The 15,629-nt window shown below is 45.4% G+C and overlaps 1 protein-coding gene across 3 annotated transcripts; it reads right to left on the minus strand.

Moving 5' to 3' along the window:
- Positions 1-403: 403 nt before the first annotated feature.
- On the minus strand, positions 404-13,434 carry LOC306767925 (multivesicular body subunit 12B-like). 3 transcript variants are annotated; one of them, XM_079256097.1, is made up of 11 exons: positions 13,222-13,434; positions 10,845-10,978; positions 9,026-9,147; positions 7,865-7,972; positions 7,661-7,757; positions 7,414-7,543; positions 6,434-6,571; positions 6,105-6,199; positions 4,019-4,071; positions 3,877-3,936; positions 404-3,594 (listed from the first exon to the last, which is right to left on the minus strand). In XM_079256097.1, exons 3-11 carry the CDS (start codon positions 9,134-9,136, stop codon positions 3,508-3,510), a joined length of 879 nt encoding a protein of 292 aa, XP_079112223.1. In that variant the 5' UTR covers positions 9,137-9,147; positions 10,845-10,978; positions 13,222-13,434; the 3' UTR covers positions 404-3,507. The 3 variants fall into 3 exon arrangements, with proteins under 3 accessions (XP_079112223.1, XP_079112222.1, XP_079112221.1); XM_079256096.1 differs by lacking the exon at positions 10,845-10,978 and having other exon boundaries at positions 13,226-13,434; XM_079256095.1 differs by lacking the exon at positions 10,845-10,978.
- Between the last annotated feature and the right edge of the window lie 2,195 nt (positions 13,435-15,629).

Genomic DNA, 15,629 nt, shown 5'->3' on the forward strand with positions numbered 1-15,629 from the left:
TTGGTCATCTTCTCCAGGTTGTGCACGTTAATGAGAATAAAGCCACGCCCACCTTTACTGCTCAGTATAACTACTCCTGGCCGTTGACCAATCAGCCGCAGCCGCAAGACAGAGGGCGGAGCTTTCTCTGTTGACTTGTTTCTGGCAGAAGCTGATCTGAGAGGATCAATACAATATGAATGAATGGGTTTTTGTGGAAAATGCTTCATTATTTCTTGCCCTTTGGACTTGCATATTAAAATAAATCAGACTGAAATGTTCATCTTAGAGACACTTTAATGGGATAAATTACATTACTGTTTAAAATGAACTGCTTCTGATTGCATGGAACTGTATGAAGACAAACCAGGACAAGACGTTCTAATTCCCGGTACTCTGTTCTAACAGGAGAACAGTTCCACCCATAAACCATAAATTCAGCCTACGTGGCGCGTTGTGATAGACCACATCAGCATCTGCAGACGGTTTTCCAGATGGTGGAATTACCGATTTCAGATCCTTTGGAGATCTTCCCTTAGAGGTTCTCAAACTTTATCCTTTGGGGACCCCCACCTCCACATGGCGGCTGAGTGATTAACAGTGTGATATATCAGATGTGTCATCCTGCAGCGTCCTCTAAAGGCTGGAAAACTGTCAGTCATATAGGATGAGGATCAAGTGCTTTTTGGTGGATTTGGTTCAAGACCCTTACACACTAAAAAGCACATTATCTCACCAAAATGATGCCAGATTTAGGTTTTTAATGTGTTGGTATGTTACAAAATCAAGGTGTTAATTAACAGATGAGGATGGACACCTGTGTGTCAGTCAGGAGAATCCAAGGATAGACCTGACATTCACCTCAGACACACCATGAGGGCCCAGAAAGACGTGAAAACCAGGATAATTAACGGTAGGAAGAGAGAACACTTCCATGCCGATGCCAGGTCGTCCGTTTTCTACAGATCTGTTGCATGCATTAAATCTCCCAGTATTCCCTATAGTTACAGGAAGTAATCATATGCACAAAACAAAAACGAGTTTTAGAAGCTGGTAAGATGATGGAGGGATGGATGATGGGTGGATGGATGGATGGATAGATGATGGGTGGACGGATGGCTGGATGGATGGATGGATGGATAGATGATGGGTGGAGGGATGGATGATAGATGATGGGTGGAGGGATGGATGATAGATGGATGGATTGAGGGATGAAGGGATGATGGATGGATGGATGATGGATGGGTGGATGGATGGATGATGGATGGATGAATGGCTGAATGGATGGACGACAGGTAAAAAGCCCATAAATCCAGTTGAAAGGCGGAGCACGCAGCAGGAAGTGCAGGTTGCAGCCGTCACTTCATCACAGTTCAATCAAAGATGTTCATGATACAAATTCAGCTTTTATCATTTTATTCATATTTAGTGAAGAAATCAGTTTATTTCTACAAAGTCCTGAAACCTGCAACGCCTCACGGTGTCACCACGCATGCAAACTAAGGTTAAACAGGATTATTAGTTATTAGTCAGATAAGAAGGTTTCAGCTGGAAGTGGTGATACATGTGCAGTTTAACAGAGCAGACTGAAACTCTGACCATCCCTCGCTCATCATGTCAGCAGTGCATTTCACTTTTTACAACAGACCCTTTCAGACATGGTCACAACACTGAAATAAGTAATAAATTAGATATACAAATAGGAGTTCATTGTTAATGGCAGACCAATACTGGACAACATTTCTTTTTAACAGTCTTATGAAACATGGAAACACATAAAAAAAAAGGCATGAAACTCATCCTGGACTCTGCTCTCAGGTCTGACTGAAGATCTGCGGAGCTCCAACAGCGATCGCTGCAGCAGAAAATAAAAATATATTGATGGTTTCCAGTGCAGCTACTGGCCCGTGGTTTCCTCATTCATGTTGCTGTGTTACGACGTCACATGTATGTACACGTATAGGAGACACGTGTGTCCCTGACCGTCAGGGTTGCTATGACGAGTGTCCTCTAAGCCGAGGTCAGGATTGCTATGACGACAGTGTCCTCTAAGCCGAGGTCAGGGTTGCTATGACAACGGTGTCCTTCAAGCCTGACGGTAGGGTTGCTATGACGACGGTGTATCCTCTAAGCCTGACGGTCAGGGTTGCTATGACGATGGTGTCCTCTTAGCATGAAGTTTGGCGTTGCTATGACAACAGTGTCTTCCCTCACACAGACGTCCCTCCCTGCTGACTTCGTGTAGTTTTATGGCAGATTAAAAACGACCCTTCACCTCGTGAACCGAGGAAAGAATCTGAGTTTGAAATTAAGTCGATAAACTTCGTCACAAACGGTTTAATGTCGACGTAGATAAAAACGTAACATGGTGCACATGTTCCACCTAAACCAGGAACAGCCTTAATGTTAGCAGATTCTCTCAGCTGTGTTTCAGCTGCTTCAGCTCCGTACAGGTCAAACACGACCTTGTCCTGGAAGCACACGAGTCAGTCTGACTGTAGAGATGAATCCATGATGCGCACAGATCCCAGAAGTCAGTTTCCATAAAGTTAGTTTAAAAGCAGACTAAATACATAAAAACAGGCCAGACTACTGCAGCCGATGGCATGATAAGGACACACATGGGCAATAAAACACACATGACAAGTCTTCTGAAGATGATCTGGACTGAAATATAAAACACACACACACACAGGTAACAAGATAATCATGAAATGAAGCTTATAATCCAACGTGTGGGAGCGGACCCCGGCCCGCTGCTGGGGACGTTAAAACCAGGCAGAACCTGCAGCTGAGGGGAAAACACACATTGTAGGCACGATTTTTCTCCTGGACTCACATAAAATGGCTCCTCTGAGAACACGCCCCACCGCCGTCCTACAGAACCAAACGCTTCTGATAAGACGTCTGAAGACAAACCCGGCCCAGTCTGAAGCATCCAGGGCTGGCCGCTACCGGAACAGACCCGGTCCGGGTCTGGACCTCTGGACAGTAACAGTGGTTTCATGTTGTTTAAAGCAAAGTGGTTCAAACAGGAAGCACACTGAAAATTCCCAAACACAAAGTGCACTTACAGTCACACCAGTACATTACAGTAACATCAACAGAACGGTGGATTCCCAGTAAGACCAGTACAGAACTACACTACTAAAGCCACAGCCCCTCCATCTCTTTTTGCATCTCTAACACATGAACTGACCTCCAGGTGCTCCGACACCTTCAGAGCAGCGCGCGGGATTTTATAATGATTTCACAAGAAGAAATGTTTTAGTGACGTTCCTCCACGTTTGGGTGAAAAGGCAGCAAGTCGGTCGGTTCTTTACAGCTCCAACCGCGGCTCCAACCGCGGCTCCAACCGCGTTTGATTTAAACGACAGAAATCAGAGAGCAGAGCCTCTCTGCATGTGTTTGGGTTCTTTCCTCTGGCCGTGGAGGCGCTGTGGGTTCTGGGCAGATTTCAGTAGTAGTGTCGGGGTCTCCTCCGCTGGTGTCGCTACAGAGGAGAGCGGGTGGTGTGGAGGGCTGGGCTCAGGCCTCGGAGCTCAGGGAGGTCCGTGTTGGACTGGGGGGGAGGCGAGCTGCTGCGCTGTGCTCCGTACGAAAACTGTAATCATACTGACATGAGGAGAGAAGCGTCAGCGTCTGTCCAGAACGAGTCACTGCAGGAAACAGTCGACCCTGCAGATCAGGTCCTGGTCCATGAGGACCGGTGTCCTGCAGGGATTCCAGGGGTTCCTGCCTCAAACTCAGACAGGTTCTGACATGTCTGCTAAATAAACATTGATCTGAATCAGGTGTGTTGCAGCAGGGACACTTGGAAACCCTGCAGGACCAGGACTCCCTGCTGCAGATGATCTCATTGGTTGAGGAGGTTTTCCAGGCTGCAGCATTACTCACCTCCTTTTCGATCTCAGCCAGCGACTTGATGGTGATGCCCATCAGATCCACCTGCTGCAGCTGCAGAGAAGACCGGTGTTAGCGCTGTGAACACGCTGAAGCAGTTAGCACATGCTAAAACATGGATGCTCCAACAACTTACATCAGAGGCGCAGGCAAACTTCTCAGAGATCATGAAAGGTACTCCGTCCATGGCTGGAAAACAGACAGAGGTCCCACTAATGCCACCAGTTTCACAGAGAAAATCCATCTTAAATGTTAAATCGATGTTATGAACCAAACGCTTTCATCTTCCTGAGGTTTTACTGCAGCTACAGATGTTAGAACTACTTTTTTCACCACTGTAATTTACTTACATCATTTATTTATTACCTGATTTTTAAATAAAAGTGTCTTCAGAATGAAGCGGCTGAAAGTATACGGTGAAGTTTCTACAGTTTCCACTTCCAACAAGTGAAGCAGATAAATCTGAACAAATGGCAGCTTTTCTATTTGATCCACTGAAGGAATTATCTGGGTGTGGCTCCACATGGTCTACTTCTATCCTGTAAAGTCTCGGCTTTGCGCTGTGGCAGACACAAAGGCAACGCAGCCGAGAAGAACATGAAAGATCTGGATGTGGGAAAACTCTGCGAGAGAAGATATGAACTACTCGACCTGCGAGGTTACGAAGAGGAGCTGCAAGCTGGAATTAACTAATCAGAGTCTAGAACAGGCAGATGACGAGGTGTTAAAAGCTTGGTCCGCATTGCCGGTAATAAGTCGGATTCGTTTCCGGTGAGGGTTGGACTCCGCCAAGGCTGCCCTTTATCACCGATTCTGTTCATAACTTATATGGACAGAATTTCTAGGCGCAGCCGAGGTGTTGAGGGGATCCGACTTTGTGGGCTCAGGATTGGGTCCCTGCTTTTTGCAGATGATGTGGTCCTGTTGGCTTCATCTGGTCGTGATCTCCAGCTCTCACTTGAGCGATGAGAATCAGCACCTCCAAATCTGAGACCATGGTCCTCAGATGCAATGGACCTCTCTGGGTCGGGGGTCAGGTCCTGCCTCAAGTGGAGGAGTTTAAATATCTCGGGGTCTTGTTCACGAGTGAGGGAAGGATGGAGCGCGAGATCGGCAGACGGATCGGTGCTGCGTCTGCAGTAATGCGGGCTCTGCGCCGGTCTGTCGTGGTGAAGAAGGAGCTGAGCCAGAAGGCGAAGCTCTCGATTTACCAGTCGATCTACGTTCCTACCCTCACCTATGGTCATGAGCTGTGGGTCGTGACCGAAAGAACGAGATCTCGTATACAGGCGGCTGAAATGAGTTTCCTCCGCAGGGTGGCCGGGCTCTCCCTTAGAGATAGGGTGAGGAACTCGGTCATCCGGGAGGAGAACAGAGTAGAGCCGCTGCTCCTCCGCATGGAGAGGAACCAGTTGAGGTGGCTCGGGCATCTGGTCAGGATGCCTCCTGGACCTCCCTGGTGAGGTGTTCCAGGCACGTCCCTCTGGGAGGAGACCCCGGGGAAGACCCAGGACACGCTGGAGGGATTATATCTCTCGGCTGGCCTGGGAACGCCTCGGGATCCCCCCCGCAGAGTTGGCAGATGTGGCTGGGGAGAGGGAAGTCTGGGCTTCCCTGCTTAGGCTGCTGCCCCCGCGACCCGACCCCGGATAAGCGGCACGAAGACGGATGGATTTTTCACAAACTCAGCCGTGGAACTGTTCGCATCTGAAGAGGTGATTGCTAAAGAAAACCTGCTGAATAAAAAGTTGATGTTTGATGATTTACGTAACTTTCTGACCTTAAAGTTCCGTTCTGGACGTGTTCGATGACACAGTGACGCCTATCGTGCATTTCTGGAGCCGCTGCTGCCAGTTTCGCTTCACACGCTGGAAAACGGAGGTAAACACGCCGGCTGCTCTGAACACAACGTCGCTGATTCAGCAAAAAACGCAAGACGATTGAAAGAGATGATGAAGTGTGGGATTGTCTGGAGAGCTAACAGGTCAGGTAGGATGCAAGACGGATGGCAAGTTAGCCGTCGATGGGGCGCGTGGCGGGAAAAGTTCTGTCGTGTGTCTTTAGAGCAGTTTTTATGGGCGGACAGCGTACCACCACGTCAAAACATCTTACATACATAAACCACTTAAATTAAAAATAAACAAGTTTTCTTCTTTCCAGCTTGATCCAATAGCCTGTCACCAGCTGTTGCTATGACAACGACCCCAGTTGTTACGGCCTACCTGAGATGGCGTAGAGGTTGGAGTTCTGGTGCTCGTAGTCGGGTCTGGTGGTGTTCTTCCCTCTGAAGCTGGCAGGCAGCGTCATGGAGATATGCCTTCAAACACGCAGACTCAGTTCAGCCCAGAAAACAAACAATGCAATCCCAGTAAACACTAAACAGCTACCAGAGCGGACATGGCGGCGTTGCCATGGTTACCAGCTTCCTCTACTCTGACCCTTTTTACTTCCACTATGAGGGAAGTACTGTTATAGGAAACATTCCCAAATCAGAGACCGTCTTCTACTGACTCAGCTCAAAGTGAGACAAACGTAACCAGACTGGACCTACTTGGGCATGGGAGCGGCTGGGACTGGGGCGGGGGAGGAGTTCACATTTTGGATGTTGTTGGTGGTCGGCGTGTGCACGGAGTCCTGAGCACGGGGGACGTTTCCCATCCGATACCAGATTCCCATGTTGTTCAGCTCCCTGTTAAAGCATCAACAAGCAGAAAAAGCCTCACAGTTCATCTTATAACACACGGAACGATGACGAAGCGAAGCTGCTGAAGAGGCGTGGACTGGTGGACCTGTGACTGGCTCCAGCTGTCTGAATCCGTTCAGGCTTGTTCTTCATCATTTAGCCTCCTAACCTGACGGCCGCGCCGTCCTGAAGGCATCATGCACAGCTGGAGAAATGCGACTCAAGGGCTACTAACTTCCTCCCTGCTTGCTTTAATCGGAGTCTTCTCCGTATCCGCGCTGTCAGCTTGGTAAAAAAAAGCCCAAAGAAGAGGCGGGACTTGACTTCTGATTGGCTCAGATCTACAGTTGAGTGCTGACAGCTAAACCCGGGCAGAAAACCCGAGCAGCCTCCATCAGATGGAGAAAATATTCAGGCGTATTAATCAGGGAGCGATCTACTGATGCCAGACCAGGTCAGTCAGAGACGTCCTGAAATCTCTAAAGTCCGACACTTTACTTTGTTTAGGTTTCTTTTTAACGGACAGAGCATCAACTCCACAGCAACGCTCCATCATCGTTCCAGATCTGGGATGTAACCTGATGAAACGGCACAAAACTAAACATTTTACAGCTTTTCTATGGTTCTGTCCTGAGAAATGTCACGCTGAGAGCTGCCTGACTAAGGAACAGGATTATAAACTATCCGCCTGATCTGCGGTGCTGAACTCATCGCTGGCTGCTGGTTCTGCAGATGGGATGAAATGGTCCAAACCAGCTGGAGCCACTTAAACTGCTCCGTGTAAACCACAGCTACAGTTCTGGTGAAAGTTTGGTGTGAAAAGCTGCCCTGTGACGGGAAATGCTCACCCTATGAAGGTGTACTGAGGAGGAGCCTGCTTGGAGCGCCCCAGGATGCGGATGTCGCAGATAGCTGCCTCTGTTGAGTCCCTTGGAATAAACTTAATGCAGAGTCGCCTCTTCCTGAAGGCCTGCTCCTCTGTGAACACACCAGAGAGTCTGCTTTGAGTTCCTGAGCTGCACTGCTGGGTGAGGAACTGAATGCTCTGACAGGGTTCATGCTTTCTCCGGCTTTAGGACGGAGCCGCTGACTTACGGGTGTCCACAGTCTCCTGGATTGGGATGAAACCCACTGGCAAAGTGTCCTTGATGTCAATCAGCTTCATGTCCACAAGAACGTTTCCTAAATGGCTCTGGAGAGAGAGAGAGCGATGGAGGGTGGATGAGACAAATGTTGCTGGTTAAAACCTGCAGCTGGGTAAAACCAGAGTAAGATGAGCAGTACGGTGTGCCAACTTACGTTTTCTTTGGAGAAAACTCTGGTGAAGCAGAGGTAACGCGTCACCTTGGATTTAAAGAGACCATCTTTCCACAGGTCTGCATCTAGGCCATCTGTCGTCGTGCATATCTGCAGGAAGACAGGTCAAGACAGAGCTGATCAGAAATCCAGCAGCGAGAGGTGGGCAGCTTCCACCACCACGGTTCTGGTTCTGGTTCAGACCCATTTTACTGATATTTCTTGTAAAAAGCCGGAAAGCTTTAACACTAGGGTTGCATAATTACTCAGATTTTGGTTGTGATCACAATTTGGGTGGCCACAATGAAATAAACCTGATTGTCAACGATATTTACATTCAGAAGGCAGCTCTGCAGCGTCTCTGGTCCCTCAGGTTCTGAACCAGCAGTCTGCCGACCACCAGGGGGCGAATGCGTGGTTAAGGCTTCATTCAGCTGCCTAAATACCAAGCGTGAAGCGGTAAGATGCAGCTTCCGCATTTTTCCTGTTGCAGGTAAAACGGATTGTTTGGATTAAACAGCTGATCGAGGTGAAAAAAATACAAACATTTTTACAACATGTGGCATTAAAATACACGACCTGCCGTGTGCACGACCTGCCCCACGCGGACAAAGCTGGTCGTTAAGAATGAAATAAGCAGCTTCGCTGCACATGAAGCAGACATGGCCGCATTGATCCCTCCCGGCTTCAGACGAAGCTTCTCGTGGAGGGTAGAACGAGTTTTAGACTGATGAGAGCAAGTCGTGTCGAGATGGAAAATACAGCTGCATCAAAACACTGGATAAGAAATACCAGATCCCTTCCTGTAATTATTTCCCCAAAAGGGGCGTGGCCTGCACTGGATGAAAAATGTTGAGGGAATCATGAGGGAGTGATATATATATATATATATATATATATATATATATATATATATATATATATATATATATATATATATATAGTTACCAGGTAGGTTGTTTACAGTCAGTGCATTAAAAATACATGTTTTCCAGATACAATGAATGATCGTGATTAATAATCATGATTACAATATTGCTGAAAATAATCGTGATTATTATTTTGGTCATAATCGTGCAGCCCTATTTAACACAAAGCTATTTGGACATAATTCTTTGTTACACGCATTCATTGATCAGGATGAGGCGTCAGTGGACTGCTCACCACATCGTATCCAGTGGGGGCCCGGTTCCTGGAGGCCACCACTCCAACTCCAGTGATGGGGTCCATGGCCATCTCTGGCAAGGCTTCAGAAAGGTCCCGCACCTCAGGCATCTCGCAAAGTTCTGCAACAGAAAGTTACACGTTACTTTCAGAGTCCTCAACAGGCAGAAGGTTGAGGAAACACATCCCTGCTGGACCTGGAGCCAACTTCAGACCGCCTCAGATAGATTACACCTGTCTCCTGTACGGTTGTTCATATAAACAACCAGTCGTGACTCAGATGTTAAACACACAACAGACACACACTTTCAGCAGCTGCAGATTTCCTCCACCAGAAGCTGTCGGCCAATCAGAGCAGCACCAACGTTCTCCACACGTCCACCCTCAGATCAGCAGAATCAGCTCTTCTTCATGGTTCAACATGTTCGGCTCAGCTGCTCTTCATACAAATATCACACAAAAATCCCTGTTTTTTCTTTCTCTTGCTCAACGCGTCTTCTTCTAGACCAGTGGAAAGAAAACGAACAGTTTGTTTTTATTTTAATACACTTGATGCGTGTAAATCTCTTCAGAATCAGGCTAAGTTTGCCGTCGGGACGTCTGGACTTCGTCATGCTGGGTTTTCTCTAAAACTGGGTACTGGCTGCAAATGTAGCATGCTTTCCCTGGAAATGTCTTTCCATGTTACTCTTTTTGTTATTTGACAACTCCTCGCTACAGAACGAACATTCAGGCAATCCTTCCGCATTGGCAGTGACTGCAAATGATTCGGTCCAAGAAACGTTGAATCCTCTGTTCTCCTCGGTTATTTTTCTCTTTTTCCCTTTGGGATCCATGTCCCATCACACAGCCCCGGATTGTTTACAACAGCCACCTGCCTCCTCCCGCCCTGCTGATAGGCTACGTGTGTCGCAGGCTATGACGCAAATCTTCCTTGACAGAAATGTTGAAATTTAATATTTATTCTACACATTATAACAGCGCTGGAAAACATTAAGAATGTTTGTGTCATGTTTGTCCTCCTACAGAACCAGATCAAAACAAAAATATAGATCTTTTTCCATTTTTTTAAAAACATTTTTGAAAAAGTTCCAGGGAGCCACTAGGGCGGCGCTAAAGAGCCGCATGCGGCTCCAGAGCCACGGGTTGCCGACCCCTGCTCTAGTTAGTTTATAAGAGATATTTTGTGAATAATAATCAATGTTTTTTTCTTCTCTTTTACTTTATGTTTTTCTTTCTGAGTTGTGGTATTCTATGTTTTGTTTGTATGTTTATGTGTCATTGTGGGTGTACATTAGGGCTGTGACGATATGCTGTTGTCCCGATTAGATTCTAATTTTTTGGGTGCTGATTCAATTTAAATTGCGATTCTCACAATTCTTTGATATTGCTCATTTTTGTAGATTAAAAACAAAAAAAATGTATAAAACGTTTTTGCTCATCATTTTTCTTGATTTCAATTGGGAAAAACAACCCAGTAGTCAGACCATCATTCTGCTGCCTTGGTACCCAAAAAGACAAGTTAAAAGATCAATATATAATAATAAAAATGACAAAAATTTTGTAATGGATTATTTTTATTTATTTGAAAAAAAAAAAGAAAGATATTTTAACAATGGCTGCACGGTGGTTAGCACTGTGGCCTCACAGCAAGAAGGTCACTGGTTCGATCCTTGGCTGGGGAGGGGTTTGGTCAGTGGCCTTTCTGTGTGGAGTTTGCATGTTCTCCCCGTGTATGCGTGGGTTCTCTCCAGGTTCTCTGGCTTCCTCCCACCATCCAAAGACATGCATGTTAGGTTAATTGGTTACTCTAAATTACCTATAGGAGTGAGTGTGAGCGTGAGTGGTTGTTCGTCTCTCTGTGTGGCCCTGCGATGGACTGGCGAGCTGTCCAGGGTGTACCCTGCCTGTCGCCCAAAGCCAGCTGGGATAGGCTCCAGCTTCCCCGCGACCCTGAATTGGATTAAGCGGTTCAGAAATGAATGAATTTTAACAAAAAAATTAATCGATTTTAAAATTGTGAAGCAAAAAAGTCCCGATAGGATAGCTACTGATATTTCAGTCTTAATAAAAGAAAGGAAGAGAAGAGGTATAAAGAAGTAGAAAAGTGTTGCATGCATGAGAAATCAGAGCGTCGACAGTTTCTACACATCTGAACAGGGAAGTCGGCAGGCAGGAAACAACTTGTTGTTAATCCTCTGGTGGTTTTTCAGTGCAACCCGTTGGCCCGTAGACCATTACAAAAGAAGCTGCCTGACAGCTAGTTCAGGCCCAAATTACACAAAATAACTTACTGAGTGGAAATGTTTTGCTGACCGATTCCCCCCAACTTTAAAAATCCCACGTGGACCCAGGTGTAGCAGAAAGGGGACAAACTTGTTGAATCCCTGTGTGTTGTTGGAGGAGGAGAAACAAGCAAAAGAAAAAGAAGCTGATGCTTCAACTTGCTGCTTTCCACTGAAACGGAGGAGCTGTCCGACTCTTAGAGCAAGGAAAAAATAGCCAAGATAAGGAACAGAAACGATAAACAGGAGAAAGGAGGGGGTACGTGGGTGTAGCGTTTACAGATGGAGACAGTAGCTTCCTGCTGGACAGGTAAGTTCATTCAGTCTAACAGTGAAGGGTTTTTTGGCGCTTTCACATGGGTTTTCCCAGAAATTTTCCTCCTGTTTCATCATTTATTTCAGCTGATTTGTCAAGGCGGGGTGGGGGTTGATGTCCTCCTTCTGGTCACACGATGACATCAGCTACTAATGATAGTTTGGTACCAAATACATGGTTACCTGTAACTTATCGGCATCAATACCGAAGCAGAATGATAAATCGTTCTGTACCTCATCGCCTGACGGGAGACGCCAAGCCCATGCAAGATGCTGACATATGCGTGACTCCCCGCCACTTCGGTGACATGTTCCTCACCCAAAGCACATGAATCAGATTCCTAAACTTCCTCATCAAGTTCTTTGCAGCCTGTTAATGAGCCTTTACTTCATTCAGGTGTGTTAAAGTAGGGTTGGCTATAAAGCATGCAGGGTATCCTGCCCTGAGGACCGGAATTCAGAAACACTGGGTTAACTGGTTACTCTAAATTGTGCCTGGGAGTGAGTGTGAATGGTTGTTTGTCTCTCTGTGTGGCCCTGTAATGGACTGGCGACCTGTAAACCTGGTTTATTCCAGTATTAATCTCATTTTTCACCTAAAAAGCATGAAAGTTAAAATATTTTTTGGAGATTTTATGATTAATATCATATTATCACAATATATTTTCCAAAACTGCAATACCAAAAGTAATCTTAATGTAAGAAATAAACCAGGAAAGTTAGCTCTTGGTTATATATTCTTCCCTGCATCTCACCTTGAATAAGGGAAATAAGATAGAATCGACAAAATACTCAGTTACTCACTGCTCTGTTTACTTATTAGAAAATAATAGAAAGGACAAATATAACTGGCTTTTGCCACCTAGTAGTGTAGTCCTGTCCCCATCTCTACAATCCTGCCATTAGACACAAAGTCTGGCAGAAATAAAACTTCTCAACTCCAGCTCTGGTTTATGTTTATCGAATTAATCACTTATTACAGAGAACATGCTTTGTGGTTGTTCCATTTATTGTTTTAAGGTTGTTACCATGGTAACAGACTGTTTTACCTACTAAAAAACAACTGCACGACTCTATAGAATCTAAATAATAAATAAACAAGTCTGTATGATACTAAATGGGGACAAAGCTAAAATTCACGCTTTCTGATAATAAACGTTCATCTTGTCATCTTTAGAAAACATTTTTAATTCTTACAATGTACTAATACATCTGATGCCGAACAGACCGGTTTAGATAACTGATTTATCTGATTTCTAAAACACCAGCGATAACCAGCTAAATTAACAATAACCAGCTAATTTAACAACAGACAGTTTCTGTTGAGTGGTCATCTGTGACCGAAAGCTAGTGTTAGCTGGAGCAGCGTTAGCAACCAGGCTAACCAGCTAACCAGGCTGAAGGTGGGGAGAAGCTCCATACCAGCCACGACCAGCCGGCAACACTGACATATAATAACGTGAAGGTGTCTGTCAGCACTGTGCGACCACTTCTGTTACATTTTACAACCCACCAAACTAAATAATCACATCCGCCCGAAAGCAGCTAGTTAGCCCCTAGCAGCTAATGCTAGCATGCTAGCTTGATGCTACTTACCCACCGAGGCGAAGACTTTAATAGAACCGGCCTCTGAATGTTTTCTTCGGTGTTCTGCTTTCTCAAGCTGGTTCAAATCTTTTGGAGAAAGCGCATCTTTATCAATCTTCCATAATCAACTAATTGATCTGTAACTTTATGTGCGGCGTTAAGATGTGCATATTAAGTTCGCAGCTAGCGGTTGCATGAGGGTAGCTGTTTGGATCAGGAGGATGGTGGTTGGAGAGAGGGACCTTTCCCTCCTCCTCGCCCCTCCCTCCACGGTGCATCGGAACCATCACTACTATCGATAAAGCGTGCTGCCAAATGGGTTTTCTTAGATAGACCCAAATTTAGATGTGGTAAATGACCTGGATAACCCCAGAAGAACTGATTCCAGTTGTTTTAGTAACATGAGAAAAGATTAAAGAAATAAGAGTAATTGGCCTGCGATGGACTGGCGAGCTGTCCAGGGTGTACCCTGCCTGTCGCCCAAAGCCGGCTGGGATAGGCTCCAGCTTCCCCGCGACCCTGAATTGGAATAAGCGGTTCGGAAAATGAATGAATGAATGAATGAGTAATTGGCCACAAAGTGCAGTAAAGTGTAGTTTCTGAATATGACGAAGCTGAAAACTCAGGGAGAAACTTGCACATTGAGTTAAGTTCTTGCCATCACGTCCAATGCAGCGAAAGAGACTTTTTTTTTTTTTTTCAATTCAATTCAATTCAATTCAATTCAACTTTATTTATATAGCGTCAAATCACGGCAATGCCATCTCAAGATGCTTTACAGACAGAGGGGAAAACATAATGAAGGCCAATTCATAACAGCCTATATAAGGAAACCAACAGATTGAGTTGAGTCCAACTCCATCTCCCATGCTGAGCAAGCACACTGGCGACAGTGGGAAGGAAAAAACTCCCTTTTAACAGGAAGGAAACCTCCGGCAGAACCCGGCTCAGGACAGGCAGCCATCTGCCTCTGCTGTGTGGGGGGAAGAGGACAGAAAGACAACAGACAACAGGAACTGCTACTCCCGGCCAGGGAGACCTGCTGAGACAGGAGACATACATGTTAATGATGCAACACTGTTATGGGGGGGTAAAAGAAAGAGATAAAGAGAAAAAGAAAGAAGCTCAGTGTATCAGGAAATGTCCCTCAGCAGTCTAAACCTATAGCAGCATAACTAAGGGATGCTAACCATCCCTAGCTATAGGACTTATCAAAAAGATAAGTCTTCAGCCTAGTCTTAAAGGTGGGGAGGGTGTCTGCTTCCCTAACACTAACTGGGAGCTTATTCCATAAGAGAGGGGCCTGATAACCAAAGGCTCTGCCTCCTGCTCGGCTCTTTGACACTCTAGGAACCACAAGTAAGCCTGCAGTCTGTGAACAAAGTACTCTGCTTGGTATATAAGGAACAATGAGGTCTTTGATATATAGTGGTGCCTGGTTGTGGAGGGCTTTATATGTAAGGAGAAGGATTTTAAATTCTATTCTAGATTCAACAGGCAGCCAATGAAGAGAGGCTAAAACTGGAGAAATATGATCTCTCCTGCTGGTTCTGGTCAGGACTCTGGCTGCAGAATTCTGGACCAGCTGAAGGCTTTTCAGGGCATATTTAGGACAGCCCAGTAATAGAGAGTTACAGTAATCTAGTCTCGAAGTAACAAAAGCGTGAACCAGTTTTTCTGCATCACTCCGAGACAGAATGTCCCTAATTTTGGCTATAAAATTATATGTAAATGAAAGAAGGCTGTTTTAGTAACCTGCTTAATATGTGGACCAAAGGACAGGTCAGGGTCAAATATTATTCTACCGCAAATTTTTATTCTACCGCTTGTTCTGTGATTCAGAATGGGAGAAGACAGCTGGAACCAGGATGATACCTGGTTCATGTAGCATTCTCCCAACCACATGAATAAATCCATATATATATGATCCAGCTAATAACCAGTTAAATTAACAATAACCAGCTAAATTAACAACAATTAATTTAGCTGGTTAAAATCAACCAGCTAAATTATATATGTATATATATATATATATATATATATATATATATATATATATATATATATATATATATATATATATATATATATATATACGAATAACATTGGGAAATGTGGGCAAATGTTAACAAAGAGAGAGAAGGTAATCCATACGGAGGGCATTGCACTCCCAGAGGGCAGGATAACAGATGTGGAGGAAAGCTACAAGTACCTGGGCATACCACAGATGAATGGTAACCGTGAAGAAGCCACAAGGAAAGCTGCTACAGCTAAAAATCTGCAACGAGTGAGGCAAGTACTGAGAAGTCGGCTCAATGGTAAGAACAAGATCTGGGCAATTAACAGCTATGCCCTGCCAGTGATCCGATACCCTGCTGGGATAATAAGATGGCCAAAGGAGGAAGTTCAGACCACGG

Source organism: Telmatherina bonti, assembly GCF_933228915.1.
Source record: "Telmatherina bonti genome assembly, chromosome: 17".
NCBI classification, from domain to species: domain Eukaryota; kingdom Metazoa; phylum Chordata; class Actinopteri; order Atheriniformes; family Telmatherinidae; genus Telmatherina; species Telmatherina bonti.